At 40.2% G+C, this 16,234-nt stretch overlaps 1 protein-coding gene across 1 annotated transcript; it reads right to left on the bottom strand.

Annotated features, from left to right (window-relative positions):
* Positions 1 to 2,053: 2,053 nt before the first annotated feature.
* On the bottom strand, positions 2,054 to 15,805 carry jade3 (jade family PHD finger 3). The gene is made up of 12 exons (XM_008281269.1): positions 15,668 to 15,805; positions 10,790 to 10,857; positions 10,609 to 10,668; positions 10,083 to 10,165; positions 9,818 to 9,975; positions 9,519 to 9,709; positions 9,015 to 9,226; positions 7,844 to 8,011; positions 7,636 to 7,752; positions 6,128 to 6,586; positions 4,761 to 4,878; positions 2,054 to 4,660 (listed from the first exon to the last, which is right to left on the bottom strand). The coding sequence occupies exons 3-12, from the start codon at positions 10,655 to 10,657 to the stop codon at positions 3,861 to 3,863; spliced, it is 2,355 nt and encodes a 784-aa protein (XP_008279491.1). The 5' UTR covers positions 10,658 to 10,668; positions 10,790 to 10,857; positions 15,668 to 15,805; the 3' UTR covers positions 2,054 to 3,860.
* Between the last annotated feature and the right edge of the window lie 429 nt (positions 15,806 to 16,234).

Genomic DNA, 16,234 nt, shown 5'->3' with positions numbered 1-16,234 from the left:
ATGTAAGGAGGATGTTCACAGCCAGGATTAGCCTTTTTATTCCCCAAAATACACTCTATATAGAATATATTAAGTGATGAAAATAACTACCCAAAATCCCCCAATTACTAGTTTAAGTGAAATGCATAATGTATACAGTATGTAGCAAAAAAGTGGGAAATTGTTTTTGTGTCAGCTGTTTTTCCCCTCCCTTAAAATCTCCCTAAAGTTGTGAATGGATTGCCGATTTAATGAATATTGGAAATTGAGGGCAAGTGTTGAAATAAGAGGTCGACCTTTGCGCTCAGATTGGCTTCCCAGCAGTGAATTGATTAAGTCTGTCTGTTTGTTTGTGATCATTTGGTGGCTCAGGGCTTTCTTAGCTTCTTCAGCAGCTCAATAAACCCTGAAACAGCACTAACCAGTGTGGTGAAGCAAAGGAAGCAAACTGCCTCTTGAGCCAACCTTCATTGCCTTCCATTGAACCTCAACAAATTTTCCCCTCCTGTTTTCTTTATTGAAAGCCTTTTCCGCAGCACATCATCAGTGAACGCAGCAGCATTAATTATGACTGCATTTAATTCAGTTCTGGCAGTCAGATACTCCTGTTTTTGCACACTGACACACTGAAACTGATCAGAGCTTTTGTTATTTAATGTTATTAGTTATACCTGTGATTTTCCTGCTGTGCTCATCGCGGGTTTTTCCTGCCTCAGAATGAGCCTTTGGCAGGCAAATACACATGACAGTTCACATGATGGATTAGCATACAGTAACAGTAAGTCTGTGTAATGTGGTCTGTCAGAAATTAATGCCTTTTTAAATTTTTTTATTTCTTGCCATTTGATAAACAGAAATGTCTATCATGCTTGAATAAATTAAACCCTAATCAACTAAACTGGTTAAAAAATGTGAAATGGCTTTTTTAATTCTCTATTCTTATCATCTTACTGCTGGTCAATTCCTATTAGCACTTTTAAAAACTTCTCTGTTGGGCACCAAAAGTTTCTCTTTGCAGGAAAAACCCAGTTTATACACTAAAAATGACCCACATACAGCTCTATGTGCAGAAAGTGGCTTTTGTTGACATGTGTGACAATGCTGCCATCTAGCTTTTATTGCAAATAGCTGATAAAAGCATAGAATGGTAAACAACGGCAGTATTTTAAGTAGGGTGACCATATTTTGATTACCGAAAACCAGGACACTCGGCCTGGCAATGCGATACTCAAATGATACTCGCAGTTTACTCAAAGATGCCTTATAATTTCAATACATTTAAAGTATGCTTCCTCCAGGACAGGACCAGGACGTTTACATCACTTTATAAAAATAACCAAGACAGGACGTGAAAACAGGACATGTCCTGGGAAAACAGGATGTTTGGTCACCCTAATTTTAAGTGTGTTTTCCCTCTATATTCATGCATCCATTCATTTAACTAAAGCTATCTATTCATTATCTATACATCGCTCAATCCTCACTAAGGTTGTGGGGGGACTGGAGCCTATCCCAGCTGACTCAGGGTGAAGGCAGGGGACACCCTGGACAGGTCACCAGTCTATCAGAGGGCTACACTTAGAGACAGACAACCAAGCACACTCACATTCACACCTACGGACAATTTAGAATCACCAATTAACCTCAACACGTTTTTGGAGCTTGTGGGAGGAAGCTGGAGAACCCGGAGTGAACCCATGCTGCACGGGGAGAACATGCAAACTCCACACAGAAAGATCCCAGGCATCCTAACCGGGACGCGAACCGGGGATCTTAACATTTTTCACAGCTGAATCACCCCATTGTTGCTTGCAGATGTAACTGGATTTATATACTCTAAAGATTCTTGCATAAAATTCATCCAACTCCATACAGATGACCAACATTCATTTTCAGAATTTATTTTAAAAATGTACTTTCCAAATGAGAAAAAAAAGATGTGTTAATGCACCTGTTTTTTTGCAAATTCACAATCCACTCCAATCTCAACAGTGTTTGTCGCCTGCTTGCAGTTGTGTACAACACAATAAAAAGAAATGAAAACATAAAAAAAGGCCAACGGAACAAAAATGAGTCCTTGTTGAAGTAGTGTATATTTGTAAAATGTTTACAGTGACGAGGGTCAGAAGTGGAGTCCACGCATGCCATTTCTGTTCTGCTTTGTCTTCACCTCAGCGGAAAATGTCATTTACATCAGCTTTGTTCTGAGTGAGGGTCTCTTTCAAAGATCACGTTACAGTTCAGTGTGTGGACTGGAAAGTGACAGTGATGTGGCACAGTGAAACATGGTTGTACAACTTTCACTTCAACATTTCATCTCAATCAGACACTGAGAACTGCCAAACCTTTAATCTGACTCTTTCATCAGACATCCTCTGATTTAAATTAGGGGTCGACCAATGTGGGGTTTTTGAGCACTGATACCGATTATTACCAAGAAAACCAAAAACTGCAAGTTGGAAGCAATATAAAATCAATTAACATTTAGAGCAACACAAACTCTAATGCAAACTTTGCTGATATTCATTTGTTCTTTTATGTTGTACATACATTTAAGTAAAAGAAAACTTTCCTGTGTTTTTCCTTGATAGTTGTTAAACCAGCAATAAGTGGTCACATTGTTTGAAACCACAGAGTGACTTCAAATGACAGAAGCGGCAATTTTACATGAATTGGGATAACTAGAATTGAATTGAATAACTAGAAAAATGCTCAACATCAGATCCGACAATTGGTCAACCTCCAATTTAAATCACAAATTTCATGGCGTTTGTAGTAAGACAGGAAACAGAGGAATTTTTTAAAACTTTTTTTGTAAATAAAACAAAGGTTTAATGGTAAAAATGAGTTCAGACAAATAAGGTATTACTAAAATGGATTGACTTGGCATCTGTATAAAAAAACAAAACAAAAAAAACATATATCCAGCCCTAATAAACCAGTCATGCCAAGTTGTTTATTACGAAATCAGGGACATAAATAACAGCAATGACTCGACGTTTCACAGCTCGTTTTCACAATTAAAAAACCTGTGATAGCGAAGGCTGATCATGTGATGATCTCAAAACAGAAATAAAGGCAAAAGGCAATCTGTCATCAATCTCTACTCAGTTTATGCATCCAGTAACTAACGGATACATCTTGGAATGTAATTCTGCTTTCTTTACTTTTACACATTTCTTCCCATTTTGAGATACAAACTCAGACGCTCACATTGTGTTTCGTCTCACCAGGACTTGACAAAGTGTAACCAGCCCTGCACGTAAAAGGCATTTGTGTCGCCAGAAACGACTCTACTACTTGACAAATGTAAAATGTCATCAAATCAGTGTACCACCTTTGAGAAAACAGGCCAACAGTAACTGATAATGTGCGAGAAACAAGTGGAGCAGATACTAGAGTTCACTACAAACTTCTGGCTTGTCAGTTTAAATTTTTGGCCACATTGACATTTGACTATCGCTGAAGTGGAATATTTCAGTCAAACATTATTTACATCCCAATTTGAATGTTCTCTGTACAGCAGTTTTAGTCAAAGGCAAATCGAACCTGTGTGCAGGGAACAGGAGTGTTTAATACAAAGTTGTGCAGAGTACAACTGTAATCATAGCCACAAATGAAAGGCAAGCATGATAATCTCAGAAGACTGACATATTTATTCCTCTCTAACCAACACTGACACGAGGGCTGAGCTTCTTCATAAATCCTGACAACACCCTTCATGCATCTCCTGCTCCTGTGTCTTCTGCTTCTTGTATTCAGCACCATTAGCACTGTGGCTTGGTCCCTGATAGAGATGTGTTCAAAGAGATGATGTGGCACTTGGCCCAGACTGCCGGAGGGAAAGGACAGCAGCGGTGAGTGAAGTAAACAAACAGCCGTCACCTCTGCATGCCATGTCTGGAGCTCAGTGACTGCTTCCCTTTCCTCGGAGCGTCTGATAGCCCGACCTGCCGTCTGTGCCTCCCTTTGGCTTCTGGCTCTGAATCGCTGAGCTCCAGGTCGGGACAGTAGCCATCGCTGTCCTGGTAAGCTCGCACGCTTTTCACTTTGTGTTCAGACACAGGTTTGGCCCACAGTCTCTCCTTGGTTGAACCCTTTCGGGACAGTTTTTCAGAGGCCCGCAGGTCCTCTGTGGTCCGTACCAAGTTAATGGTTGCCTCTTTGAAGGACCTGCCAAAGTGCTCAATGGCTGACTTGCGAAAGCTGCCCTTGTCTAAAGCCTCGTTGGAACTGTCCCGGTCACTGGGTGTCTGGCAAGAACTGTCCTTCTGAGCCACGAACTTCTCTAAGAGGCCGTTAGGTTTGGCCATACATGTTCGGTCTTGGTCCAGTTTGCCGTTACTGTTCGAAGAATGGCCGTGGAGCGCAGCATGCAGGGCTAAAGGTTTACCGGTTGGTTTAATGGGCAGCGCCAGGCTGCTAGAGTGACCCAAGGAAGACAGTCGGCCATTGGAGCGCTCCTCTCTCAGACCACGGCTGTGCAGCTGAGGCTTCCCCTGGCCAAGTCCTTCACCTGCATATTCAGTGACGTTACCACTGTTGTCTGGGCAGAGCGGCCCGTTGCCAGATTTGGAACTTCCATTTCCAAGACTTGAAGCTTTGGGCATTTTCAGCTTGAGAGTAATCCTCGGAGGAGGGCGAAACAGCATATTCTCCACCGGGAACGAAGCAGGAAGACCTGTGGAGAAAGAAAGACAAACCAGAGGTAGCCAGTATTCAATAAGTCGTCTCTCATAGCCACACCTATCTCCACATTTAAAAAAAAAAATTGTGCTCACCAGCAGACACCTCTTGGTTCATGAGCTTCACATGCAAGTTAAACATCTGCTCCTGGGCTTTACTCTGCAACAGCTTTAGCTTCTCCCGTCGGCTCACCATGTAACACAAATTCCTCACCTGCACAAACAGAAAAATATGTCATTATGGTATTTTAAAAGATTTATTTACAACTCTGCATAACAGTGGATTCGTTGGGTTTCTGTCACTTATTGACAAAAAGACTTAAGACTGAAAACAAACTGATATAAAGTATAAATTTAAAACACAAATAACTGATTGTATCAGTACTGAGCTGAAATGTTTAGTAAATTAATCACTTAGAACATTGACTAGTCCTAACTTCTCCAACGTGACGACTTACTGCTTGTTTTTCATGACAATAGACTGAACATGTGGCTTCTTTTTAAGTTGGTCAAGCAGTTAAGTTTATAGATTTGTATCAGCTGTTTTTTTTTTTACTTAAAATTTTTAATTTCAAGTTTCATTCCAAATTCAGTCAAACCAATGAGTCTGTTACCTTAGCTAGCAGAAATTTATGCATTTTCTCATTACCTGACTACAATTCTACAGTTTTATTTAGCAGACGCTTTTATCCAAAGTGACGTACATCAGAGAGCAGATACAACACAAGCAAGGATCTAGTCAGGAGAAAACAATCTAGATAAGTGCCATAGAACAAGTTCAAGTGTGATAGGGCATTGATGCCAATTGCAGGCGGGAGGTAAACTATTTAATAAAACTATCTTCCATACTCTACTAAATGATACCCCACCTAACCAAACGGTTCTGAAAATGTAATTTCTATTTGAAGAGTAAATTCTTCAGTCTGAAACCTCTTTGGGAGGAGTCAAATATTCTTCTGTGCAGGAAAAACCCTGCATCCTTTGTTCACTCTGCCTTGACAAGCCTTCCAGACTGCCGCAGTGATTTTTCACTTGTGTGCAGAATAATTACAGGTTTGATTTCAATAGCTTCAACTGTGTGATTTCAACATGCCGTAAAACAACTGAATACAAAAGGCATTTTGATGTGCAACATGAGAGTTCAGCTTAGAAAATTCTGTAAGATTTCAACCCTGACCTAAAATTAGTTTTTCAAATATGTAGGTCAGAACAATATGTGCATAATTCTTATCAATATTATCAACAGAAATATGCAAAATATGTTTACAAGTTGTTATAGAATACTAACAGCACTCAATGACTATAATGTGATTATTGACCAAAATATGAACACAAACTGGCTCTGAATCAATAAAATGAACACAGCTAACAAATACAATCTACACTGAGACTGGGACTGTAATCTGAAATCCAGCGACTCAGCACTAAAGACTTCTCCACTGCAGTGTTAAAGCAGCACCCACCCTCTCCAAATCCTGTCGCAGGTGCATGAACATCCGCATGCGTGTGTGGATGCTGTCCTCCTGCGGCTGCAGCACCAGGTTCTCCTCGTCCTCTTTAGGGGGCAGCAGAGCTTTGTTAAAGTTGGATTTCCTCTTCAGCTTCCAGTACTGATAGATGAAATCCGCCAGGCGCTCGGAGAGCCCGAGGGCCTGGGCCAGCTCCTCCAGCTGGATTAGAGTGTAGAACTCCTCCTCCAGCTCCTGCAGTCTCTGTGCCCGCTGGCCCACCTTCCCTGCCTCACCGGGGGGTTTAGAGCGAGCTGGGCTCAGGCCTGCCTCCCCAGATTTAGATTTGCTGTGCTTGAGGCAGTAAGACTTGAACTTAACTTCATCTCCCTCATCCAAGATGGTCTTCATCTCCAGGCTGTGCTCAAAGGCGCAAGTCACATGGAAGGGAGTGGTGCAGTTCTTCACTGAACACTGCGAGCAGACGGGGAAAAAAAGAAAAATACTATAATCCAACTGCTGTAGGTAAGTAGATTACAGTAAGAGCAGGATTTACATACTTTTCAGAATGTCAATTTTCTCAGCAAGCTATATTTACACAATAAACTGAATGAATTTCATAATTAATGGGTGGCACAGTGATGCAGTGGCCAACACTGTCGTCTCACAAGTACTGGCTGCTAGTTTGGATCTTTTTGGCCATGGGTGTGGATGTGCATGGTTGCCCGTTGGCCTTGTGATTATCTGACTGTTGGCCAACCTGTCCAGGCCTTAAGTCAGCTGGGAATGGCTCCAGCCCTCCCACAACGCTCTACAGGATAAAGTGGTGTATAAATAATGGCTGGCTGTTTCATAATTAGATTACTGTCTGGAAAGTGTGTGTAGTAGCTGACAGAAAATAACAAGATGAAAAAGTAAGACAATAAAGGCACGATGAACAATTTGTGAAAAAAATATGTCATTTTTCTGACAAATAATGCAATTTGATATGTAATATATTTTTTTCAAATCCCAATTCAGTTCAATGTTCTCTGTTTAATAGATTTAAAACATGTGATCAAACATTATCACATGAGAGTTCATCAAAAGTGTGACTGTCCTGAATTTGTAAAGCCACTGATACAATGAAGACTCTGGGTCAGATACAGAGCATAACATATTTGCAATTTGCTTGTTGTTTACAATTGCAATTTAGATTAGAGATTAGTCAACTGTTCAGTACCAGAAGGCACTTATGACGGTTCGTTGTCACTCTGACAAACTTAAATGGGACCTTCAAGGAACAGTTTGATGTTTCAGAAAATGTGAATCAATACCAGTCTTATGTCTGTATGCTGAATAAGAAGCTGTTCAGTCAGGGAGTCGAGAGCTTTGTTGACAAAAAGTAATAAAAAATGACTTCCACAGGGTGCGACAAAGTTATAGAGCATTAATGATCCACCACAACAGATCAATGCACTTAAATGCATGCTGCAAAATATATATTTAATCAATGCAGTTAACACAAAAGTAATAGCACTCACCTGGATACATGCGCCTGTCTTCAGCTTGCACAGACTGCAGATAAGAGACCAGCGACTGGGTGGGATGTGGGAGACTTTGGTGATGGGCTCCATCCTCTCAGGACAAGCAATGCTCACCTACACAAGCAAAGCATGATAGGAGGTTGTTAACTACTGACTGCACAATGATCCAAAGAGATGGAGACGATATACTGTAAGGTTTATTTACCTCTGGTATCCACAAAGCACAGCTTACATGTGCCCACTTAGTGCCAGCACGTGTTGCCTTCATGGCACCGCCCTTCTGGGGACACAGAAGGCACTGCGGGTCGATGCCGAGGACACACGTCCTGCAAAGCCAGTTTCCAACAGGCACTTTAACGATGCCGTAACAGGCCTGTGGGGAGAGCAGCAGGTCGGAACATAGTGTGAGCAAGTACACTTACAGTAACGGTGCATTCACACTGATTTGGTGTAATTAAAACCAATAATGGTGCAGTTGCTGTGTCAGTGTGGTTCATTTGAACAGAGTAAACACTTCCGTCCTAACCTTGCTGTGCACTGAACAAGCGGACCAAGATCCACCTGTTTAAAGAACTCTGGTGTGGTTCAACTAAAATATGAAGCAGTATGGACTAAAAATGTCTAAACGAACCAAAAACAGAACAGAACAGTCAAGCATAGCACCTATGTGACCCAGTACAGTTCAGTACAGGTGTTGGAACCGAAGCCTCCTTGCAGCATGTCGGAGGAATTCCTGGTGCTGTTTTGACTTTTTTTTTTTTTTTTTTAAATTACATTTTCTCAACTCTGTGTGAGCTTTCAGCAGGTAAAAATGTCACTATAACTACAGATGTCCAGCAAGTACATGTAGCTCAGCACACTGTGCTGTTTTGGAAGTTTGGTAAGTTCCTACACAGAATATAAAGGCTGCTTTTTGTTTTAAATCTTTTGGTTCAGTGATAATTATGTATAATTTCTGCTTTGGTCTGGACCATAAGAATTGAAATGCAGAAACGATTGCATCGTACGTCAATGTATAACTGCCTCATTCACTAACACAGTACAATTTCAAAATTTTGAAAGTAGAAAATCCTGTTTAACAACACATCATTAATAGAAGAAATCATGAAATATTAAGTCTAATAAAATGAAATACAGCTGAATCGTTCAGTTTTGGAAGGATGCTCCATAATGAGCAATAAGCACAGAATTTGAATTTTTACAAATAGGGTAACCTTGATGAATATTTTAACCTTTTATTATCTGACATTGACACATTTCTTAGTAGAAAGAACACTGCAGTCCCATGTTTAACTGATAACTGCTTTTAGATCCAGTTAACTGACTAACTGATGAGCCAGCGTGCAGTCTGTATCATTAGACTCGATGTCATCTACCTGGTGCACACAGATGTTGCACTTGTCACAGAACACCATGTCGTTTCCTTCTTCGCTGTCTGGGGAGCGGCACACATCGCAGATGACATCCTCGTCGTATTCGATCCCCAGACCCTCCACTGTCTCGATGGCGTGGTTCATGTTGTCATGGCACTGCCTCTCCAGCGCCTCCATGGCTCGCTCCATCGTCAGCTCGTCTATGGGCTCCTCCCCTGTGGACAGACAGAGACAACAACCCAACCCAGTCAGAGAAACCCCAGCAGACACTGTGGAGGCTTCATCAATATGGATCTTAATGCTCCTATTTCAAGCTTAAGGAGACAGATGTCTGTGGAAAGTAGTCCTTAGGTTTCTTCTTTTCAGACAATAGAAATTTTAGGAGATGGTTCTTTACCTGTGAGATGGTTCTTTACCTCTGTGGAAAGTGTTTACTCTTTCCAACATCACCGGTATGCACAATGTAAAATTCATGGTGGATTGTCCTTTTACAGCCCTGTTCCTTACCCATGCGGTCCCGCTCTCGGTTGAGCGCATGTAGCCAGTAGAGGTCCATGTCGTCCAGATCGTAGCGACACATGGCCTCTGCCAGCTCTTTAATGTTGACATAACCAGGTTCTGTTGACTCCTGGCTCGAGCACTGGACGTACTTCCTCTGGTGGGTATAAAGCACTTCTTTGGGCTTCTCTGCAATAATTCTAAACATAAAACCAAAATCTGTCAGCACTGTAGGTCTCTTGTAAAATAATGCTGTAAAAAAGTAGCACATTTAGATTTGTTTGTCCACATTCAGACCTCTGGATTACCTGACTGACGGCTCTGGGATGGTGTCTGGACTTGCTGGCACTTGGACTCCCTTCTCCCACTCCTGCTTCCAGGTGTCTGCCAGCAGGTAGTAGTCCTCTGGGGAGACATGGTGAGAGTCAGGCAGCTTCATGGCACTGATCAGGTCTTTTCTGAACACCTGGGGGAGAGGGGAGAGGCCAAGGCACACAGGTAATCAGACACTTATATTTAATAACGCACAACAGCACACAGTCTGATGTTGTGGACAGTCACAATGGCTCTTACTTCAGCCGGCTTCTTTGGGTTGGAGGCCGGGGTTCCTGGTTTACTGCCATACTTGTTAGAGGAGCAGAAGGAGGTCGAAGGACCTAAGGAATGAAAAAAAGAAAATTTGAACGAAAGAGCAAATTAATTCAACATCTAGTGAGAAAGAGGGGTTGGGATGAGACAGAGTGGATGGACGCTATGATAAAGTGTTGCACTGAGTGTCTGTGTTAGTTGTCTTAGCTTATGTTTCACATTTAAATTAGCCACACTGGTATGTCTCTAACTACTGGAGGAGAAATGGGTCGTTATTGCAGACTTAGGGATACACATTTTCAATATTTATAATTTTACATTTTTAGTAAAGTAAACAAAAAAGGATAAACAACAAAATGCATAGACGAAAAAAAATTAAAATAACAATAAATTTAAAAGAAATCGGTTTGTAACAGGATTCAAAAGATAGTCAACTTTTGGACTGATTTTATGGACAAACGGAGAAAATGAAATAACGTCCAGGTTTAATTATTGGGTCTCTCAGACTTACTCTCATTGTCAGAACTGTCACTGCTGCTGGAGGACCTGAGACGTTTCATCCTGTAACATCCTGCAGAGGAGAAGACCAAAAGACGGATATTAAAACGTGGAAATAAATGATTTTAAGAGGGTTGTGTTTCAAACCTTAAACAAATCTAATAACATTCAAAACAAAGAAGACAGATACTCACCATAAATTTCACATTGAAAAGCATGCTAGTAGATTCTTCTGATAAACATTAACCACTTTATTTCATTCCTGCAAATAAAAAAAACAAAGGTCAATCCGATAAGCAAAAGAAATGTGTATAAACAACAAGCATCTGTTCAGCCACTATAACACAATAGATCTCTCCTCACTCTGTCTAGTTGGTTCCCTTCTTTATGCAGAATATTATGATTTGGTCTAAAAAAATTACAAGGTTATTCCATATCAACTAACACAAGAACTCTCAGGTCGAACAATAAAGCAAGTTCAGACTCGATATATTTTTATCTTACGCTACCAGCTGATGATGTCAGAAATTAGTTTGGAAAAGTTTAACATTGTGAAATAATGTGTGTACCAAAGTAAAGAACTGTGACAAACATTTTAATGAGACACGTCGCATGAGAGGATATCATCTTGTAGGCGATAAAACCACCATTACAAGCTGAAACATGCTCAACAGATTACAAGAGACAGAAAGCATTCAAGTAAATGTGATACAGACAGCTTCCTATGAAATTAAACTGTTGAATGTAAACTTACAGCAAGTGAAACATACAAATAGATATTTTCAGAAATGATGAAACGATGGCGTAATGTAACAGCTTTAAAAATTGTATATTTCTGCACTAAATATTGATAAATGAACCATATAGTTAAAAAAAGGTGATTAAACTATATGACTGAGGCTGCACGTAATGGTTATTTTCATTGTCGATTATTTTTGTTTGAGCTAGAAAACGCCATAAAATGGTGAAAAACATTAAGTGTTTCCCAAAAGGCCAAGATGTTGTCTTTGAATGTCTTGTTTTGTCCACAACATACAGATTTTTAGTTTACTGTCATCGAGGAGGTACAATTTAAATTTAGGAAGCTGGAGACTTTTTTCTTATTTAAACATATTAATCAATTATCAAAATAATTGGAGATAATTTCAGATCTTAGTTTTATTAGCTTATAACTCATCAATTATATGTTGCAGCTCTAATACTAACAATACAAAAAAGTAAAAAGTGGTGGCAAGAAAACTAGTGAAGACATTCATTTTGAAAGGGTCTGGTTCTGGTAAAAAGAAAAAAAAAACAACTTTATTTTGAATTAGTTGATTACTGCACAATCTTTAGCAGCAAGTATTTAGCTGACAATTATCCTTAAGGTTTTTTGGACGTTGCGTACAAATGTTGATGAATCCAAGTGAAAAAACAAGCAAATAATGCAGGTTTCAACACATACAAAGATTTGCAACTAAATCATAACTAAAACATATTTAGAGCAGACTTTTAGGAGGTTTGCGGGGCTCCGTGAACTTACTAAAAGTTTTCACATGAATTTCTTCAAGAAACACGACATGAACTGTAAAGTCTAGTTGAGTTTGTACAGAATAAAGTTAGTACAATATCGTATTATTTAGCTTTAGTAGCGTTTAAGCACAAAAATAATAAAAAGCAACATTTTATGTATGAACTTGACTTCATTTATCCTTTTATTCATCAGTGTTGAGTCTCCACTGACTGAACAGGCAAAGTTTGCTGTATTCAGAGATAGAAACACTTATGTCAGTAGCAGCTGCTCGGTGCGCTGAGTGCTCTGCTGTGCTTTGTGTTGCAGAGAGCACACAGTTACATACATTAGCGTGTTTCACTTATACTATGGTATGGAGAGGAACTGGCTTCGTGCCTTTTCCTCCTCCTGCCCCTCCTGTCCTCATGGGGAATGCGAGGCATGTCCTGTCTGTTGAAACAGTGTACTGTATGCGAGGCTGCTCTGGGTTTGAGTTCGTCAGTATTTTGAAACCTTAATGAGTCGTCTCGGCGGTTCAGTAGGCTAAAGGCAAACACTGTGGACTGTGGTGTCTGTTCCGTTTCACTTTCTTTCAGCTGAAACTCAGAAAAACCAAGGAGTCTGTCTGCTAAATTACACTTTAATGATGAACTGATATTGTTGGTAGTTTTAAAGATAGAGATCGATCAATCATTGGATCTGATATTAAGCATTTTTCCAATTATTGTTTTTGTTTTGGATGTTTTTTGTACCAATTCCTGATAGAAGAAAATCATTTTGTAGTATCAGCAATGTCCCATTCACAGCACTACCTGATTAGTTACCCAAAATAAGTTGTAGCAAATCAACACTAGAGGATTAATGTTCACTTTTTAATTAAACACATTTAAAACATACATACACAAAAGCATTTCAATAAATCTTTGTATTGAAGATTTTTCTTTTTCCTGTAAACGTATATTTGTTCCAAATATTGATTTTCAGTCTCTAACTAATGATCAGCACTGGCCCTTAAAAATACACATTGATCAACAACTACTATACAATCATCACATATTCATAGTGAGAACCCCATTTCTCTAAAAAGAGAGAAAAACAGCCCTGTTTTGTGACAATGTATTTTCCAGCTAATTAAAGAGGAGTTAATAAATATATTATTTAGCTATTAATTAGAATTTCCTCAACCCGACAAGGAACACTACTTCTTGGATATGAAAAAAATGTATCTGACAAGCAACTAAAGCTGTCAGACAAATGTAACGGAGTATAAAGAATATTATTGCCCTCTGAGATGTAGTATAAAGTTGGGTAAAATATAAATACTCTAATAAAGAGGCAGTACTTGAGTAAATGTACTTCGTTACATTCCACCAGTGGTTTCACGATTGTATTTCCTTGCATCTAATACAGCCAGCAGGCTCCTCCAGTGTTTCTCCACTGAGGAAAAGTAAAGACTGAGACAGTCAACAGAGGTCAACACAAAGACAACAGAAGGGCGACTGTGTCCACGTCCCCCTGCTGCCTCCCCACATTCACAGGGGTGGAGCTAAGGAGGTGGCCCTGGGTGGCCCCGACCACCTCAGACTGGCCTGTCGACTAATGTGTAGCCAGCAGCTACGCATTATAGAAAGTGTGAAGTCACGGTCAGCCTTTCACCGACATCTACAGGAGTCTTGTGAGGTTTTCTGTGTGTTCAATATGTGTCTGTATAAGAGATCGACAAGTTCTTTATGCATGCCTAATCAGCATATTGCCCAGTAGGTTTTCACATTCGAGGAACTTGAAGTGGTAATTTGGGGCATTAGAGAGAACACTGACCAGTAGAGACTTTTTAAAGAAGGATAAAAAAAACAGAGTTCAAAAGAAAGCAAGTGTTACAAGTCAAATAAACAGAATGTGTAGCAAATCCAGGTAATTTCAATTAACAAAAAAGTAATAGAAATATTTACGATGTGCAGGAATGTGCAATTTTACACGCCATATAATGTACACTGTAGTCAGAGTAGAACTATGTGCCGATCTGCTGTCTGCTTTCCAAGTCCACATTAGTCTGCACATGGGGAATTAATGTGGAAATACAATATGAATTGGCCATAATGTCATGCCACTCCACACAATCAATAGTAAAGCCTGTGAGACGTCCACGCACGCACTCAGAACTGGAATTATATCCTAACGCTGTTGTAATTTTTAAATCAATGACGGGCTACCTAAAAAAAAAATCGTATTGTACATAACAAAAATATAAATGCTGTATGTAATATTATATGAAATGAAAAGAGCATAAGCATTGCTTTAGCACACGACAACTCTACAACAGAATGGACGTCATTAAGTAATGCACTGTGTTGGAAATGACGTGCAGATGCAAAGCGGAGTCACAGAGCAGAAATTACAAGTCAGTAAAGAGTGTTTCCACCTTTTACATTGTGCAATGCCAGCAATCTACAACTTACTAAAACTGTTGATGTCGTTTGAGGAGTGAAGTGATGTCTTTCTGAAGGGCTCGACCAAGCTGACTGACATTTTAGGGGACATGATCATGCTGTCAGACACGTCCACCCAGAGCTGTCTAAAACTATTTGTTGTGTGGACATTTAACTATCTGGCTACAGCCCAAACTGAAATTCCAGCATCCGACAACCCGTTCTCATCTTTCTCTTGTCATCTGTGGCATTGGGTCATTTAAATTAAGCTGCATTTTAAGGTGAACTTTTAACATCACTGGTCAAAGAACTGTCTGTGTACTGACCACACACCTGACTAGGAGGTGGATAAACTCAGGGGTTGAGGAGTTTATAAGCCAATCAGGAACTTTTTGTGCACAATTGGATACATTATACATCAACAATTTCCCTGAGGTACCCTACCAAAGGGAACAATAAAGTTCTATCTAAATCTAAATTATAATAGAAATTATATTTTCAACCTTTTCGCTACATCAGAGAAAAGGAACACCTACATGCTGCGTTTATATTTCTGTAAATCAGTACATGATTTATTTTGACATGGCATTCACCTCGCTTCTGTATGACAACAGTTTTGGTGTCTGTGTGCCACCTCAGGACTTCCACTGTCCACCTCTGTGAAAAACCTCCTGTGGCACCACTGCTCTGCTCATATATCGTCTTCTCCTGGGTGTCACGTCTGAGTGTTAGCTGCAACTTTACAGAGCTACAACCACGCCGTGTGCTTTTTAAAATGAATTCTTCCACAAAAAGGGCCCTGCCCAGAGAGAAGTCTTGGCGCCAAACACACTCTCCGGCCTGCAGCAGGCTGCTCCCACCGCAGGCTGTGAAATCAAACATGGGCGCCACCACCGTACAAAGATGTCACTTCCTACAGCCGCTAAGGCGACTATTTGTAAAGCTCGACCGCGTTTATTTTTGAACACAAAGAACTGTAAGCTCCTGCAAAGACATTTGCCGAATATTTTTAGAATAAAAAAAGCGAAAATAGTGCCAGAAAAGCAGAAAAAAGGAGGAGGCCCCGTGGCCTGGATAAACCATCCAGGGCAAATCCTGGCACACTGAGCCCCACTGAACACACGAGCATATTGTTCACATTCCTCCCATCTTACCTCCAGTCCCCGCTCGGCTCTCCGCTTTATTCCCTTCACATACACCCGCAGACAGTTCTCAAAGACAGGTAGTAGTAAAAAAAAAAAAAAACACGGGCTCTGGCAGTAGATTTGGGTGAATTTTGGGGGTTTTGTATTCCAGCACTCAGTGGGAATCTCCAGGGCAGCAATCTGTCCACCAACACGGCACAACAGCTCTATTGTACCGCGCGTCCCGCCGGGTCCTAAACCCCGCCGAGTTCACCTCCCGCCTGGGTGCGCTCGATTTCTTCACTGGCGTTTACCGACATGTGTAAAACGCAGCCGTGACGTCCTTTAGGCCTGGGCGTCAGAGGCTATATAGTATGGCTTTGTTATTTTGCCTTAAAAAACTGTAAAATCTCATAACTATTCATAAATCTAGCACTTTATTTACTTAAATGCAATATATGTTGATAATGTTTACTACTGTGCAATAACATTTCATTTTTACAGTTGAACATGTGCAACATTATATTAATAATATTTTACAATCGTCCTCAAATTTATTCATACCCTTCCATTAAAGAACTGCAAAATTAACAAATA

The sequence above is a fragment of the Stegastes partitus genome, unplaced genomic scaffold, assembly GCF_000690725.1.
Source record: "Stegastes partitus isolate 25-593 unplaced genomic scaffold, Stegastes_partitus-1.0.2 Scaffold228, whole genome shotgun sequence".
Classification (NCBI taxonomy): Eukaryota; Metazoa; Chordata; class Actinopteri; family Pomacentridae; genus Stegastes; species Stegastes partitus.
The sequence above is the reverse complement of the archived record's forward strand: the minus strand, read 5'-3'. Positions and strand labels throughout refer to the sequence as shown.